General features: G+C 39.8%; 1 protein-coding gene across 16 annotated transcripts in view; it reads left to right on the top strand.

Annotated features, from left to right (window-relative positions):
• The window catches only part of ATP2B2 (ATPase plasma membrane Ca2+ transporting 2), a 396338-nt gene that overhangs the window by 316462 nt on the left and 61179 nt on the right, over positions 1–18697 (top strand). For all 16 annotated transcript variants that reach the window (XM_039701003.1, XM_039700998.1, XM_039700999.1 and 13 more), the window contains 3 exons: positions 88–252; positions 2395–2609; positions 4116–4358. In XM_039701003.1, coding sequence (XP_039556937.1) covers positions 88–252; positions 2395–2609; positions 4116–4358 — 623 coding nt within the window. The remainder of the gene's footprint in view (positions 1–87; positions 253–2394; positions 2610–4115; positions 4359–18697) is intronic.

Genomic DNA, 18697 nt, shown 5'->3' with positions numbered 1-18697 from the left:
CTGCGATGCTGGCTGGGTTCAGAGAGGATGAGCACGGAGAAGGAAGGGATAAAGCTCTGGAGTAACAGTTGTGTTCTGCATTATCAGCCAAGCAGCAGGACGGGGCTGCTGCCATGGAGATGCAGCCGCTGAAGAGCGCAGAAGGGGGAGAGGGAGACGACAAGGACAAGAAGAAATCCAACATGCACAAGAAAGAAAAATCTGTCCTGCAGGGAAAGCTGACCAAGCTGGCAGTGCAGATTGGCAAAGCAGGTATGGCTGGGTCACCAAAGCCCGCTGGGTCACTGGGGGCAAAGAGCTGCAAAGCAAATGGTTCTGAAAAGGGACAGGCCCTTTTTTACTGCAACATTTGGAAATGGGTAATCACCAAGCTGTTCTAAGGAGAGTATGTGGTGCTGAAGATCTTTTATTCTCCTAAAAATCAGCTTTGACTGCCAAGGAGCTTTGGGCAACTTGGATTGTAATGAATATTTGAATCAAAATGAAATGCAGTTTTTCTCAAGAGTTAATATTCCCAAGTGCAGTAATTACGTATTTAATTTCCTCTCCCCTCAGAACTTGGGAGTACACAGTTTCAGAATCTCTAATACCATCTCAAAATATCACTCACACAGTATTTCCCTCTCATGGATTCTGAAATCATTCTGTTCTCCCCAAATATCCACATTCCTGCCTTCTCCCCAAGCATGACACATCTTTGGACTCGTGTATCCAGAACCATCTGGCCCCTGGTGTTGGAAGCAGCACTTCTCCAACATGTGGGCAGAGAGTGGAAATCTTCCATAAGGGCCTAAAGTTCTTTAGGTTTGCTTTTATCATGGTAATAAAGAGATTTTGATCTCAGCTCCTTGGTGGAGGCCCTACAAGATCCCTTTACTTCTGTTCCATGTCCCTCAGCCTTCTCCCCCAGACTGGTTTTTCCCTTCCCATCCCTCTGTGAGTTCATCACAGGAGTTCATCACATAACCCCACGATGCCATTTCCCTTTGCCTGAGCAGAGTGTGACCAAATCCAGGATTATCATCCCTGATATCTAATTTCATGCCTTGCCCCCATTCATATTCCTCCAGCCTCTCTCCTTTGTTCCCCCTGATGATTAATTCCTTGGATTAAATATCTTTCAGCACTGCCTTGACTTCTGCTCTGGCACGTGAACCTCACTCTTGAAGTAATTCTGACCAGAATGTGGCAAGGAACGGGAATTAAATTAATTAATCATTTTGACTTCTGCTCTGGCACGTGAACCTCACTCTTGAAGTAATTGTGTAGGGATTTCTGACCAGAATGTGGCAAAGAACAGGAATTAAATTAATTAATCATCGTCTCATTTGGTTTTTCTTTGGTGTTGAGCAACTTATGGGGATGCCTTGCCTTGTCAGGAGTATTTGCCTGTACAATATTTTAACGGTTTTTCCTTTATCCTCTGGCACAGAGTGATCTCCCTGACTCATCTGTTTCCTGTCAACCTTAGCATCCTTCAGCTTTACCAAATTTTTAAGAACTGCAGTCAAGACATGAATTTCACAGCATTCTCCTTCTACTCTATGATCTCATTAGGGAGAAATTAATTTATTCCAAAATGCAGGCTTAACTCCTTCACACAAACCCAACAGACAGGACTGTCAGAGCAAGGCCAAGCTCAGGCTATAATGGAAATTTTATTTGTGTACTCAAACCCAGGGACAAAACTGTGGAGCAGGAGTGCTATCCCAGCAGTCTGTGCCATTGGGAGAGTAGATGGAATGTTTGGGACATATTGTCAATTCTGTGAAATATTTATTGGAGGCTCTGTCTTTTTGGAACCTCTGCTCATGAAAATACACACTCTGCAGATGTTCCCTTGAAAAGGGACAGGTTGGGGGACACCAGTATTAGCCACATTTTAAAGAAACCCAGTGAAAAACTGTCCTGTGGATAATTCTGCATTATTTCCTCTTTATATTCACTCAGAATCACCCGTAGGACTTTTCTACACTATTTTATTCAGCAACATGGGAGGCTCCTTTCCTTAAGCCTCTAAAGATATACTTACTTAGAAGAAAGGTGTTTAAATATAGATAGACAAGTAATTTGTAAAAGGTGGGGGTTAAAAGGACAGATAAATGTTGTACCAGGCAAAGTAATGTGCTAAATTGAATAAGCTTAGCTTAAGTGACAGCAGAACTCCTGCACTGCCTGGGAAGTTGTAAAGGCTTAAAAATGAATTCCCTAGAATTCCTTGTGCACTGTAAATATATTTCGGCAATGTTTTTTCTTCAGTGTACAGTTTATCCTTGTTATTGGTACTGGTGAAAAACATCACAAAGAAAGAATTTCCTATCAAATCCCAATTTCTAATTGCTTGTGTTCTCAGCGCTGTTTGGGTTTATGGTAACTGGTGATTTCTCCTCCCAGGTCTGGTGATGTCTGCCATCACTGTCATCATCTTGGTACTGTATTTTGCCATTGACACCTTTGTGGTCAACAAGAAGCAGTGGTTGCCTGAGTGCACTCCTGTCTACGTTCAGTATTTTGTTAAATTCTTCATTATTGGTGTTACTGTGCTCGTGGTTGCTGTTCCTGAGGGACTCCCACTTGCTGTCACTATTTCTCTGGCTTATTCTGTAAAGGTAAGAGACATTCAAAATAATCCAGGGAGAAAAGTGCTGTTTGCTTGAGTTCACCACTGAGTTGGTCCTCAAGTTTTATCAGATGGGATGAAAAATGGTCTGAAAATTATGTGCTCAAAATATTCATGAAATTGCTTTAAAGAACACTTATATTGAAAGTATTTCTAACAAAAATGCAAATACATCTTCCAGCACACTCCTTAAAACTGTACAGTGCAGGAATATCAAGCAGTAGAAATACCTACTTAATTTGCAAGGAACCAGGAATTTATTGAGCAGAATGTACTCTGAAAATAGTCCAGTCTTTTGATATAGAATAATTTTGTATTCAAATTTTCTTGTGCAACTATACAAAGTTTTGACAAGGATTTGAAGTTTTCAGGAACACTTCTCAGAGAAATTGGAGCTTCTCAAAGAAATTAAGAGTTTCACTGAAGCTTTCATGTACTTTTCTTAAATGCAGTTGCAGTTCTTTGAAGTCAATGTAAATGGTTCTATTAGGAAATTAAAGAGGATTAACATCCTGGACTTCAGGATTATTTGAGCAATTTAATTAGATGATTTAAACATTCTGGGAATCTTAGATGAAGATGGTGTAAAGTTGATTTCCATTTAGCATGTAAACAAATTAACTTGGGAAGTTTAGGAAGGACTCTTTTGGCTTCTGTGTAGTCAAATATCACAATTATGAGGAAAAAGGAGGAAGTTGGAAAGATAGGGCTTTGCTAATGAAGAATGTAGCTGCTTTGAAAATGTTTTTCTCATTTTCCTGATGTCCTTCCTCTGATACCCTTTCTCTTTTGCTTTTCCTCCAAAACGTGTGGTCCATCTGTGTGCTGCCAGATAATGTCCTGGCGTTCCAAGCAGTGTTAAGAAAAAAATCCCAAATGTTTGCTATAACAATAATTAAAAATCTCTAGTTCCTTTAGTTCATCTTTGCTGTTCTAGCTATTCCTTAAAATGCAAACCTACTGCAGGAAAATGATGCAACTCTTTTAAAAGTTTATCAAAGGCAAAACTACCTCAGGGATAGGCACAGCTTTGCTGTCTGTAACTGGGGTTTGAGGTTATTGGCCCCCACCAAAGCTCTGCTTTAGGGAATTTCAAGTTCTCACCAGCAGGACTAACCTTGGGCTGCTTTCCTTTTTGTGACTAAAAACCTCAAAAGCCAGCATTGAAGGGCTTCTTACTTGGGTTTTGGTGGGTTTTCCCCTCAGAAAATGATGAGGGACAACAACCTGTTCTAGCTATTCCTTAAAATGCAAACCTACTGCAGGGAAGTGATGCAACTCTTTTAGTTTATCAAAGGCAAAATTACCTCAGGGATAGGCACAGCTTTGTTGATAACTGGGAATTTGGGTTATTGGACCAAAGCTCTGCTCTAGAGAACATCACATTCTCACCAGCAGGACTAACCATGGGCTGCTTTCCTTTTTATTACTAAAACCCTGTCAAAGCTGACATCAAAGGATTTCTTACTTGGGTTTTGGTGGGTTTTCCCCTCAGAAAATGATGAGGGACAACAACCTGGTGCGGCACCTGGACGCCTGCGAGACCATGGGCAACGCCACGGCCATCTGCTCGGACAAGACGGGCACGCTGACCACCAACCGCATGACCGTGGTGCAGGCCTACGTGGGCGACGTCCACTACAAGGAGATCCCCGACCCCGACTCCATCCCTGCCAAAACCATGGAGCTGCTGGTCAATGCGATTGCCATCAACAGTGCTTACACGACAAAAATTCTGGTGAGTAGGTGCCTTTTTTGGGGGGGCTGTTAAGTGTGGCCTAGCAGTGATGCCTTGGGAAGGTTGAGCTAGAACAGAGACTAGGTGGAGTTAAAGAATAAAGTAGGGATTTATTAAAAGGATCTCCTCCATGGATGCACCTTGGGCAGCGGGGTTTGTGCTCTTGGGGCTGAGATTTGGATCATTTGTCCTTGGTGCCCAGCTGGAGCAGGAATTGTTTTGTCTCCCTGCTCTGTGCACAGAGCTCACCATCCCCTGATGTGAAGCTCAGACCCCCACACTAAAGCAGCACAGATTGTGAAAAATATAAAAGCCAAAACCTGAGGCATCAACAGAAGGAGGTGTAATTGTTTGGTGGGTTTTTTTTTTTTTTTTTTTTTTTGAGAAATGTTAATTCTTTAAAATCTTGTTGTTGATTATGAAGAATTAAGTACTGTTGAAGTCCTCAAAATGAGAACAGGTGCTTTAAAAACTGTATATTTTATTGGTTTTTTTCAACGACATGGATTTATTTAAGAGTGCATGGCCACGAGACATTTAAAAAACTTCGGCTGTCATTAGATTGGGGTAGTCCAATTTTGATGCAGATAAATTTGGGAAGATAAATGTGTTGGTAACACATCTGGTTTCCACTGAGTCTTCATATGTGTAAAATGTTTTTTTTTGTGTCTAAGAAATTTCAAGTAATGCTCAAAGATGACAAATTGAGTTGGTTAAATCAGTGAGGTTAATGACTTTTATTCATAATGGTTTCAGGTGAGTTACCTCCTGAAGTATTTTATTCACTCTGTACAGGAGGCCAGAATGGAAAATATCCTGTTTGCTTGTGGCATTTGATTTCATCTGATTCTTTTGTACAGACCTAATTAAGAGACTGAAAATTTTTGCAATTCCAATAGATTTGTTCTTTGAAAGGTCAAGCTGAATGTTAATGTTGCTGAACAAATAGATTTTTTTTCTTTCGAGTTTATGAATACATGTATTGTCCTTTTTATAGGTATGCTGAGCTGCAGAATAAAGGCAGACATGCACTTGATGTTTGTTTTAAAAGTGGTTTCTTAAAATGCAATCAGAGAAAACAAATCATATGTGATAACTCAGAGTGGATATTTTATGGCAGCAGCTCCTTAAATTTCATTTGTGCATTTCCAAACCAGCAAGAACAGTTTGCTTTTGCTGGGTAATTCCTGCTCTCACAAATGTAATATTTGATTGCTGGGGAGTGGAAAATACACCTTGGTTATTTAAATATTGTTACAGCCTAAGTCAGCTCAGGTGCTCCTCCTGGAGAAAGAGAATAAAACACCCTGAACAGCCAGGATCAGGACAAGGCACAGAGTTTGACTTTGGGAAGGCTTTGGGAGAACATTCCCAGTGCCAGAAGAATTTTCCTCCTTCCCAGGGAGCAGCAGGGCAGGCAGGGGGTTGGTTCTTCAGTCAGGTGTGACTGGCAAAGGCTTATACAGAGTTTTATATTTTGCTGTTCATTTTGAGATCAAAGTGTTTCTGCTCAGCTTCCACGGCAGTTGACCCCTCTGAATCCCAGAGTAAATGGGAAATCATGAGACTTTCCACATTTCAATATTAAGTTCAATAATCTGTCTTTTTCATGTGGTTTACTGAAATATTTCTGGTCAATACTAGTTCTAAAATGGTCTCAATATAAATTTTTTTTTTCTCTGACTTGGCTTCATTGCTTCTTATTTTAATTAGTTCTATGTGCCTATTAAAAAGAGTCAATATTTCAGCATTTCAGTGATTTTTTAGCTTTGCACAGAGACAGATTCTAAACTGATAAAGGGGTGAAATCCTCTGGATGCAGATCAGTGACTGCCTGAACTTATCTGTTTAAAATTAATGGAGATCTTTTAGATCTTATGAGCTAAAGCTTTGCAATATGGACTCCATAAGAACCACAGCTTCAATCTCAGGGGATTTCATTTTATTCACAGTTTATAACAAGCTGACCTTTAAGATACAAGATATTGTTCCATAGCCCATTTTGCATCCCAAATAAATACAGTAAAAAACACCTGAGGGAGTTGTTTCCAGGATAAATAGACAGAATTCTTTTCCTTCCTGCTAATGTAGAATGCATGCTCGTGCACTCGCTCTTGGAGCATGTTTAATCAAATTGTGAATATCAGCTGAAACCCAAAGGGCATTGGAAGAGTTCTGTTGCCAAGACTGAGTTTTGCATATTCTATTTTTAGCTCTCCAGCTACGTGTGTGCTGTAAATTGCTCTTTGTGTGAACTTCTGTTCAGAGGGATCACATATGGGACCATAAAATTAGTCAAGATGCTCTGCTGAATGAGAAATATTCCCTCTTGCATTGTCTTTTGATTAAGGGGCAACTGAACCATTGATAAAAATATAAAAAGGGAATAATATCAGTGCTTGGCATAAAAGATTTGAATTTCCCTGAGAAATTAAACACAAATTATTCCAACTGAACAATAGCATCATTAAATATAGCTCTTTTTACTGCTTTCCAAGATTAAGTTGCTGGGTGAACTGATTTTGCATCCCTTCAGCTTCAGAACAACTTTTCTGCTATTTGTGTGAAGCTGTTCTCCAGCAAACCTTTGTGTTCAATATTCCTGTTTCCATATGGAAATAAATTCAGGCTTTGTGCATTTCTTCCTGTGAGCTCTGGTGGGGACTGCAAAGACTCTGAGAGCAAAATCTGCATTTTGGGAATGCTTTGATTGCACTTGGGGCAGGATTGATTTTGGATGCCAAGGAGCAGTGATGAAACAGAGACTCCAAAACCACTGTTTTCAACTTTCCTGTGCAGCTCCCGCTTTCATAATTCCAGTTTTAATTAGAAAGGAATTTCTTCTTTTAATTTCCTGGCTGGGTGTGATGTGCCTGATTAAGAAGACACCACAATTAGGGTTTAGCTGAGGGATTTTCAGCACCAGTGGAAAAGTCCCAGCTGGAGCTGTTAGTCTGAGGATCTAACACCGACTTTCCATTTGCTGCTTGATGGGTGTGAGGGATAAAAGGCTCCTTTTGCCTGTGCTGGTTGATTATCTGAATTTTTAGGGCTGTTCTGGCTGTGATTTGGTGCATTTGCACAGAGTGTGGCAGGATGTGGTGGCAAAACTTGAACCAAAGGAAGACAGGTCACAGGAAAGTGAAAAACATTCACTCCCTTCCTCTTCTCTCCCTTTCCCCAGAGGAAATATAATAAAAATATGTTGATCAATATGTTAGTAAATATTAATCAAGTAGTGAATGTGAGCTGGGAAAGCTTTGGGGACAAAAAGGGTCATTGTTGGATAAAACCTAAAGGGGAAAATAAAATAAAACACAAAGAGTAGAGACAATTTTATTGCAGCTGAAAGGCAGAGCAGGTAGATGATAATATATCAGACACTCATAATATATAAAAGCAATAAGAAGCAATGACTTTCTACAAAAGTTAAATGGTGAAAGGAGGAAAAATAAGGTTTTAGCACAATCTTGCTGCTTTGAAAGGACTGATGCAAATCTATTGCTGGTATTGGGAACGTGGATGTGGTAGCCAGGTGAAAGTTCTTTTTATTTGGGAGAATATATTTGCATGCCAAGCAAGAACAGCTCTCTGATTGCTGGGAGACACAATGTTCCTGTCAGGAACAGCCTTTGAGAAGGTGTGCAAAGTGCAAAATATGCTTCTTTCTTTGAGATTTATTTAGTTTTTTATTCAAAGACTGAATTTTACTCATCAAATACTTGAATTATCTTGACTTTTTAAAATTTGTTTAATGAGATAAAAAATTGTCCTAATAATTACATATTTATATTATTTAGCCAACAGAAAATTCCTGGCATTTCCTTTTACCATTCATAATTCCAACAATTTCAATATAGTAAGGTCTTCTGGAAAAAAAAACCAAAACCAACTTTAAACTTTTTTGGAGAATATGGATATTTGGAAGTTTCCTACCAAACAATTTGAAAACTTGAGGTGCAACAAGTATATTTATGGATTTTTCCATACATTTCCCCCACATTAATGTGTAAAGTTGTTAGTGATGGGAAGGAGAATTGAAATATCACTTTTTAGACAGTGGTTGCTTGTGGCTCCCTAATCTTATCTGACTTTCCTTTATCTACGTACATATATATATATATATATGTTTATATTTATATTGATATTTATATGTATATTTATATTTATATTTATATTTACACACACATATAAATATATTTCTGCATTTATTTTAAGTTTTGCTTTGCAAATAGAAAGGAAGACGGAGACCCTGAGTGCTTAGGAAAGGGATTTTTAAATTTCATTTTTAAAAAAGATCAAACACATCAGATCAGATTAGGCCACACCTATCAGCAGAAAATCAGGGAATTTCTGTGGCCTGAGGCTACAGCAGCAGAGCTGTCTGCCAGGGGCTCTCTGCTAAATGAAATTGCCATTATGTGTCACTAGAATTCCCCTTTTTATTCCAAGGAGAACCATAAGAAAACAGCTTTTGACCTCCAAACTGCCTTTTTGAGTTATTTTGGCATATGGAATTGCAAGGATATTTTTACTCACAGGTAGGGTTTGCTTAAAACCTATTCTCAAGCCCTTTGTTTCTTGTGTTAAAGTACAGATGATTTTCCTATTTATTTTTTGCTGCACATAAAGGTTCAAGCCATCTCTTATTTCATCCAGTTCAGTTCCCCCATTGCTTCTAAAAATGATAAATACTTAAAGTAAAATGAATACCTAAAAATAAATAAAATAAACAAATACTTTAAAAATAAATCAAAATAAATACTTTTAAAAATAAATCAAAATAAATACTTTAAAAACCCCTCCAGACAAAATATATGAGGACAGAAATGGGCACAAAAGTGGTAAAAAAAAAAATTAGTAAGGATAGATTGAGCAAAGCTTTCATTTATGATCATTTAAATGACAATAGAGTCTCTGGCATGGCCTAAATTCTGTTTTTTCCTTCTGCCACTGACATCAAGGCACAAGTGGCAGCTCCAGCTGTTGATTGGAAGTGTTTGGAAAAAAACAGTTATTTATTTATCAGGGGGTCAAGTGGCCAGTCCAGGCTGACCTGCCTGGCCAGAGCTGTGGGAGCAGAAGAGTTGATGGGAAAAGGAAAAACAGAATTGCAGGGAGGGTGAATTGAGGGGGGAAAGGGAGAACTGGTAAGGAAAGGGGAGGGAAGGGAAAAGTGAAGGAAAAAGGGAAGGAAAAAGGAAGGGAAGAGGGAAGGGAAGGAAAAAGGAAAGGGAAAAAAGGAAGGGAAGGAAAAAATGAAGGAAAAAAGGAATGGAGAGGAAGGGAAGGAAAAAGGAAAGGGGAGGAAAGGAAAAGGGGAGGAAAGGAAAGGAAAGGAAATTCTGAATTGGCAGCAGAAGAGTTTGCAGCAGTTCTCCTCATTGTGCTCCTCTGTTTACAGTGTGCTTTTCTCTGCTTTTCTGCACCATGTGCTCCACAAATCCAAGCTCTGTCCACAGGGAGCTTTGCAGTGCCAGTGTTGGTACAGAAAGGCTTGGGGGAATTGTGGTGACAATTCAGCAGTGACCATCCTTCAGAATGTTTGTTTATCTCTGCTTGCTTTCCTCAGGCAATGCTCAAAAGTAAATTCTCCCTTCAGACACCCTGTCACAATTTCATAATTTGTGTTTTAAGGCTGGTGAGGAGGAGAAGTGCTGTTTGACAGGTATTTTATGGAAGGATACGTCTGTCCAAGGTTTTATCCTCACATAATAATACAGGAAATCAGTAAACAGTAAGAAATATTAGTTTTTTCATCTTGGCCCTTCTAATGGCACTGGACCAGCTCGTTGGTACCCTTGGTTTTGGGTGAGGGAGGAGAAACAGGCTGCAGTCACCTTCCTGCAACGTGGAACACACTTGGAGTCCTAAAATCCGCTCCTTGTGTAAACAAACCATCCAGAAAATGGCTCAGAAAAATGTACTGGGAGGAACTGGTGGAGAAATTCAAGGATCCTCATTTCATTCCCTGTCTGAAAAAAAACACCAAGGGAATCTGGGGCAACTCATGGAACTGCTCCAAGTTTTACAGTTTGGATCCTGCAGCCCTAGGGGTACAATAAATTACTAAACATGGGATACCAGGAGAAACGCAGAGGAAAATCTGCTTAGCAGAAAATCAGGTTCACTTATGGGGCTTTAAAAATCACTTTTAAAAACTTGCAGGAAACAGTGATTTTGAAATCACTTAAATTTAAATTTAAGTGATTAAAAAAATCACTGTTTCCTGCAAGATGCTCCATAGTGTTTTCATCTGGATTTATAAATATTGCTTCTTGTTGTCCGAGCATTAATTTATTTATTTTTTTTTAAAACAAAATATATTGGGACAATGAATGATTTTAATGTTTTGGACTTCTTTTTCTGCCTCTGATACCCTGTGTGATTTTCAGGGTGGCTTTAGATCAGGAAAGGCATCCCAGGAATCAAACAGCTTCTGGATAGCGCTGCAAGTCATTTATTGGCTGCTTTCAGCACATTCGTTTGGACTGGAAATTTGTGAAAATCTTCTTTTTGAAGAGCTCAGGTGACAGGGTTAAAATGTTGTCTGTATCTCCAGCTAAATGGTGCATTTAAGCCATTTAAAATGAAAAAAATTAGTTGATATGGTTGCAAATTGATTGAACTGATTATCAAAAATCTGTATATTTTGTAAGAGGTTTTATTTCCTTGGGAAAACAATTCCTACTTTAGGTAAATTTATATTTAATCAGATTTTTTTTTTTTTTGTATTTTGTTCCCAGTGTTACACAACTGTGTAAGCAGCTATAAATTATGGATGGGAACAGACAATGCAGGCCAGAGAATCTTTCTAAATATAAGCAAGACATCACCCAAAAAATCCCCCCCAACATATTTCAAACTTTCTCTAAAGCCCTTGGTAAGCATTTTCTCAGGATAAATTAGGCAGGGAAAAAACCCCAACCTATAGTGTCCATCTTATTTACTGTGTAAATAATAATTATTAGGGATAATGGATGATGCAGTTAATTGTCTGTGCTTCTAGGGGTGGTAATTAGCAGAAAGTAATGATCTTCACACATCACTTGCCATTGGAGTTGTGTAGAATGAGAGGTACAAAAACAGCTTTTCTCCCTAAATTAGCAGCTGACTTCATAATTGAAATAACTGTGATTAGGCAAGGCTGGGCTGTGCAAAGCCTGGGACAGCCCCTCATCCCACCCTGCTCCTCCTGCCAGCGGCACCAGGGGCTTGGCTTGCCAAAAAAAGCTGGGTTTGAATGAAATCTCCTTTTTTTGGGAGTTGTGAGGGGTGGAATGGAGTCAGCTGCCAAGAAAGAGGGGATTTGGGGCAGAAGAGGGGATTTTGGAGCAGAAGACGGGATTTGAATGCAGGAATGGGGATTTGGGAGCAGAAGAGGGGATTTGGAAGAAGAAGGAATTTGGAAGAAGAAGAGGGGATTTGGGAGAAGAAGAGAAGCATCTGGGAGCAGAAGAGGGGACTTTGGGAGTAGATGAGGGGAATTTGGGAGCAGGGATGGGGATTTGGGAGCTGGAGAGGGGATCTGGAAGAAGAAGAGGGGATTTGGGAGAAGATGAGGAGGATCTGGGAGCAGAAGAGGGGATTTGGGGGCAGGGATGGGAACAGGGCCATCTTCTCCCTCCGCCATGTACCCAAGTCTGTGGGACTTGGTGGGATTTGGTGCCCTGATTGCCAGAGGAAAGGTGGATTCCCTGCAGAGGGACACAGGTGTTGGAGGCAGAGAATAAATGTGGGATAAATGTGCTGGGACAGATCTCGTCCCCTCCCAGTGAGCTGGAACTGTGGCTGCACTGGGCACCAGCAGCTGCCTCCCTTCTTCCTTGTTTCCTGCCAAGGAAAGGGGTTTCTGTGCTGCCCCAGCAACAAATGGCCAGAGGAAAAGGAGGTGGATAAATAAAGGGTCCTGCTTGACAAGTTATTCCCATGCCAGCTAAAAGTTTAAATTCTATTTCTTTATTTTCATGGCATTTCACCTCTTTGATTTGTCCCATTTCCTCAAGTGACAGAGCCCATGGTAATAAACACCTCCTTCATCCTGGCCTCCTTCTCCTTCAGTTTGGTAATTGCAGATTCCACCAATTGCTGTAGGAATCAATATTCACTGCAAGCTTTTAATCAGTCTGAAATCACTTGGAAGCTCTTTGTTATTATAATATAATTTTGTACATTTTGGGTTTTTTTTCCTTCTTGCTGGTATGCAAATCAGTAAATTAGATTTAGAACTTGCTGTGATGCAACAAATATTTTTCCTATTGCCTTGCATAGAATTTTCCTTTATGTTATTTATCTTATGTTCATGTTCTTATTCTGCACAAATCTTGTCCTGGCTTGAGAAAATTCACTTGTGGGGATAACTCCAGCTCCTCCCAAAAGTGCAGGCTTTAAAAATCAGTGTTTCCTGCAAGGTGCTCCATTGTGTTTTCATCAGGGTTTATAAATACTGCTTCTTGGCTGAGAATTTTAGGACTCTTTTTTTTTTTTGTTTAATATGTTGGCACAATGAATGATTGGAGAGTGTTGGGCTCCTTTTCCTCCTCTGTCACCCTGCTGAGGTGAAGCCATCACACCTTGGAGCTGATTGATGTGCTGGTGGGGCTGTGCTGTTAGCACTTTTCAGGGAATATTCTCAGGGAGCATGTTTTCCTGATGGGAGCTTTTGTTTTCACATGAGTTGGTGTAAACCAATTACTTCAGGCACATTTTGTTTTAATGTGAGTTTTCTTTGTGCTCTCAGTCATAGGATTAGGAAGATAATGCCTTCCAATGTGATGATTTAATACCAATTTCACAGAAAATGGTGGTGATTTTATAAGGTACACAAACAGGATGATTAGAAATCAATGTGGTGGGTGAATCACCTTGTAATGAAATAGGAAATTAATTTCCTTTCACATTTATATTGTGTAAATATATGTTTTCTATACAACGCAGTTTTAGTATGGGGTTGTTTTTTTTTACTCTCAGAGCTTCAATGTGGTTTATTCCTCTGGGGAAAAAACCAGTCAACAATCACCAAGAAACTGCAAATGGTACAAGATCTGAAGTACAGTTGATCAGGAATAAAGTCTGACAGGAAGTGTGTTGGTTTCAGAGCAATAAGTGGCAGGAGTTATTTGCAGACTTGAACAAGACTAAATTGACTTTCATTGCTATTCTTTGTGACTGACCTTGCACTTCACAAGATCTATTAATTTGCTTTTAATGTAAGCAAAATTATATTTTTGAGTCACAGATTATTTAGAGAATCAGTATTAAATGTATGATAAGTAAAGTCTGTGCTTCAATTTTCAGTTCCTGCTCTCTCCTGCAGGTAGATCCCATTTTTCTGTCAAGTTTCCAGTTTTCTCTTCTTGTTTGTTAAGCTCTTGGCTCCTTTGGGATACAACCAATTTTATGTCTGGGTTATTTGTGGGTGTGGGAAGGTGTCCAACAATCCTGGGCCTTTCTGCTCTTAGAGGCACTTTTGGGGCAGCAAAACCTCTCGGATGTGTGGAAACCTGAAGAATTGTCACCAGGAATCCAGGAAGGGCTCTGGCTTCCCAAAGGCATGTGGTTGTGATGGATCCGGATTCCCAGGGGCATGGGACTGACAGGGAACCGGCAGGACACGTGTCCCACAGAATCCTTTTCCCAAGGCTGGAACCTTGCAGATGAAACAGGAAACTTTCAAATTTTATAACGATTCTTTTAACTGAGTCAAAGCCATCTAGTCCTTAGCATCACTGACAAAAATGACAGAGCTGCTGTGCAGACACCTGGCATGGAAAAGAACCTTCTAGAAATTATAAAAAAATAAGATAAATGGAATAAGCAATGTGAGCCTGCCTTAAATAAATGGAATGGGGTAAATGGAATAATCTGTGAGCCTGCCTTAAATAAATGGAATGGGGTAAATGGAATAAATCTGTGAGCCTGCCTTACCTGTGCAGGTGCAAACACAGAGCAGTAGAGAGTGCCTGGCTCCTGGTGAGTCCTTGTGGGGACATTGGGACACCTTGTCCTTGTGAAATTCTGGATGAGAGTTGGGCAGAAGATGTGGCTCATTTGCCATAGCACCAGAGCAAAGCCTTGAGCATGTTAAACAGCTCCACTGCAGGTTTTTAATGCCATTTTCATTTTTCTGTCGTTTCCATTTTTTCCATCCCCTTCCATTTCCCCTCACTCCAAAGGCTGGCAGTGCTCCGTGCTGGTGTGATAGGGGCTGTGCATTTGGAAGAGGTGAGAAACAAGATTTTTCTGGGAGAATTTTTTCTCTAAAGAAGAACAGGATGTTCCAGCTCTCCATCACTGCTGTCCCGTTTCCTCCTGAATGAATAATCAGGCACAAATTGGCTGCAGCCTCCGTCTGCAGCTCTGCCCAGCCAAGGCATCATTCCTGGTGTCCTGACAAGGAGAGGGCCTGGCCAGAGGACTGAATTTAGAATGCATCCCAAACATTATCCCACCAATCATGCAAAAAAATCCCTCTGAGAAAATAGGTTAGCTAAGCATTGCTCTGACAGATTATATCCACTTGAGCTCATCCATTTGCCTCCCAAACCCCAAATGGAACAGACCCAAACCAATTTAAAAATAGTTGCAGCTGATACGTGCTGGTAAAGAGGAGCACATTTTGTATCAGCAGTGAAATATCTGCTCTTGGTGCTTTTAGACTCCTTTGGAGATGGGTGCTTGAAGAACCCTTCTCCTTACTCTGGAAATGAGTCCTATTAACAGAGATCTGTAATTATGATGGGCTATAATCAGGAGCTTCAATCAAGTGAAAAAACTTCCTTTTTCATGTGGCTAGATTTGCTTTGCACTCACTAAATTTAGCTCCTTCAACTGTACGAGTTGTTGGTAGCTGTGGTGCCACCAGAAAGGCAGCAAGTATTAAGATTAATCTTTGCTTTGGTTTGGTCCTTCTAGAAATTTATTTCCCCATCTGGTTCTATTAATAGAAAAACAGACAATCCCCAGAGTATTGATAAGTTTTCTGCATGTGAAAACTGGATGGACAGATCAGCCACTTGTAAATTCTCTTTCTTTTATGAAAATTCAGGTTTTTGATACACATCTGTAAAGGTCATGCATTTTCTGTCATTTAATGCATGATTAAATTCTTGTACATTATGATTATTACCACAGTTCATATTTTTCAGATGGTGGGATTGGGTTTTGGTGGATTTTTGTGCAAGGGGATGTCAGGTTGATTGGTTTTTCCACTTCTAATTAGCTGAAAGAAACATAGAGGAGACAATACAAATAGAAATGAGAATGGATATATGTAGATGGAATTCCATCACCATGGACTAGGTGGTGGCTTTCACATTTTGTGGCTAAAATTCATGCAGGATGGCCAGGCAAAAACAGGCATGAGAGGCAACTCAGTCTACCAGTGGAGGTGTTTTTAAAAAATGTGATTAATTTTGATTAAAAGAGTTAAATAGTTAATAAAAGGTGATGAGATATGAGGATCATGTGGTCAGAATCATTGAATATTACTATTGGCTAGATGGAAGAAAGGATTGAGATGTCAGGGAAAAATCTGCTGATAAATGATTTAAGCATGTAGCAGAGTGGCTCCAAGGACATTTTCCAAATGTACAGGTGCTGCTTAGACTGAAGAAAATGTATCTGTGCTTCCTTAAACCTGAGAGGTGAGGTTTCAGCACTAAGGCAGTTGCTTGAAGGCTTTTAATGTTGGCCTTAAATAAATCCCAGTGTTGGGTCTAATTTGGAAATATGCTTTTTGAACTAGGGGCATTGCCTTGAAACTGGAGTTTTCCTACGTGATGGGCTCCACCCCAGGCAGTTTCTGTCCTGTTTGCTCTGTCTGCAGCTCTCACAGAGCCAGTCTAGGACCAAAAGGCAGTAAAACCCGAGTTTAACAGATCTAACCCAAGATAGCAGCTCTTGGGTGCCATGAATTGCAGTCCTGCCATTAAGTGCAATTTCTCTTTTGAAATGAAAGATGCTCAGCTTGGTTGTTGCTCATGACAGTTTGGGGAGTGTTTGCCAAAGGTATTGAAGAATTCATTAGAAATTTATAAAATCTCTTAATCTGCTCCTAACTTTTAGTAGTTTGGTTCAGAAATTGTCCTTTTTGTCACTCTTGTATGGGTTCTGCTGATATTGGTAACAGGAGAAGTGCTGAGGCTTTCTTTATAGCAAACTCAAACAGAATCCTTGTACTTAGACTATATTTAAAGTAAATTAGTTGTTGATTAAAGTAAGTTTATAACAATTGCTGTGTCTAATTACTTTGATTATACAGGTTTCTTGTCAACAGTTCTTATTGCACTTAAAGCTGGGATGGTGCCAGAATAAATCCAACCATTGCCAGTTCCCTGGGGCTGCACAAAAGGACAAGAGTGCAGGTTTTTAGTGGCCATGTCTGGAAAGGGAATAGGCAATATTCCAAATTCAGGGCTAAATTGTCATGAAATGGCACCTTTTAAAGGAGTGTAGGAATGGATTTCATCAATAACAATAGGAAGGTCCCTAAATAATACAGATGAATAATATCCTAGAGTGCAATAAATATGCCAAGACTCCTGTGAGGGAAATGTGGAGAAAAATCTGTGTCAGTAAAATTCAGTTTAATCTCATCTGGAAACCAAGGCTGGAGGATCCTAATCATAACTAAGAATTGATCAGTAGTGTCATAACAAGGCAGAGTTCATTCTTTGCACTGTGGTGTGGTGCATTAATGTACCCCTGCTTAAACCCAGCCACGAATTATTGTCATTTGGAATGAAGAGATTTTTCATAATTAGTTTTGGGGTTTAAATTAAAAGACTTCCAGCCTTCTGTTTTAAGTCTTGAAATGTAGACAATTTATTGCAAAAGGAAAAAGTTCAAATGGAGAACGAGAAAGGGTTAGGAGATGGAGAGGAATAATTAATATCTTCAGGTTATGGAGTCACTGCTGAACTGTGATGTATAAGTGGAACATCTCTGTCAGTGTTTGGTTCCTTAGCATAGGTGTTGTTAAATTACATGTGCAGGACCTTATGAATAGATATTCTTAATTTTTAAAAGTTATCTGTTGTTTTATTTATAGTTTGAAATCAGAAAACCTTGCTCTGCTCCAAATTAAATTAGTTGCATCCATAAATATGGTTAAATTTAGCTTTGTTAACTACTTATGCTAGAGCTATCCCTCTGTTTATCTGGTTGTGAGGTTGAAAGAAATAGTAATTTTCATCTGAGTTAGAGGTGAGGGTGGTCAAACATTGGCACAAGTTGCACATGGAAGTTGTGGAGTCTCATTCTCTGCAGATATTTAGAATCCCACTGGACACAGCCCTGAGCAAATCTCCATTTTTTCAAAAATTGTGTACAAACCTGACATATCCATCTTAAATCAGTAAGAAGAATAAACAACTTTCATGTTTGTAGAAGTATTTTTTTGCCTTTTTTTAAGTGAATCAAAGGCAGATACATCCTTCAAATTAAAAGGACAACTAAATTATTTGCTATTAAAATTGAGGGATTTTTATTAAAAAACTCTTTGTGAATGCAAAAATAGGTGAGATTCAAAGCGAGGGGGAGCATGGACTGTCACACCAGCCTCTCATTCTGCTCTTCATGCCTGATTGCCCCTTCTTCCAGAGCCACTCGTGGGGGAATTCATGGGCTGTATGCTTTTTTTCCCTGTCCCTGTTCTGTGAGCTGAAAGGAGCACGAGTCCATATTCACTGAGCCACATCAGCGCTGCTCCTCAGCTTTGCTGCTGGGAAATGTCACCCTGATCCATTGCGTAATTCCAGCTGGCCCTCTCTCAGGGGAGCATTGCCTTGCTGGAGTTGCAGGCAAGATGCTGAAATGCACCATTTTTATATCAATTTATAGCTGACCAGACTTGTCCCCACCTCGAGCAGCAGCAGGAGAATGATGTGGTGCAAAATGTTGCCTTGGTTTGGGCATCGTTTTCAGATAATAGGGAAAACCATTCAATAATTATCCTCCCCAAAATGAAATAATTTCCCTGCATCCCAGCTAATCTGAGGCAGGAAGCCTTTGAATAGCCTCCAGCTGTCGTGGGAGAGCTGGTGGTGCCAGTTAGACCTGGATAATTCCATCACACATGAACCCGTTCTAAAAATGATACAGGAACCAGACAAAAATTCCTGCTACCCTTTTTCTAGGCAGTTTTGGCAGACCTGATATTTAAATAGTTTTGATAACCATGAGGGATATTAAACTTGGGGTAATTCAGGAGCCTCACCAGCCACTAGTGTTGGTTTTCCTAGAGATGGAGTAACTGAGAGGCATTTAAAAAGATTTTATTCCGTTATCAGTCTCGATGAAGAGTGAGACACAAGAGATATAAAACTCAATGCTCTTCC

This window comes from Passer montanus, unplaced genomic scaffold (assembly GCF_014805655.1).
Source record: "Passer montanus isolate IOZ18808 unplaced genomic scaffold, ASM1480565v1 scaffold147, whole genome shotgun sequence".
NCBI classification, from domain to species: domain Eukaryota; kingdom Metazoa; phylum Chordata; class Aves; order Passeriformes; family Passeridae; genus Passer; species Passer montanus.
The sequence above is the reverse complement of the archived record's forward strand: the minus strand, read 5'-3'. Positions and strand labels throughout refer to the sequence as shown.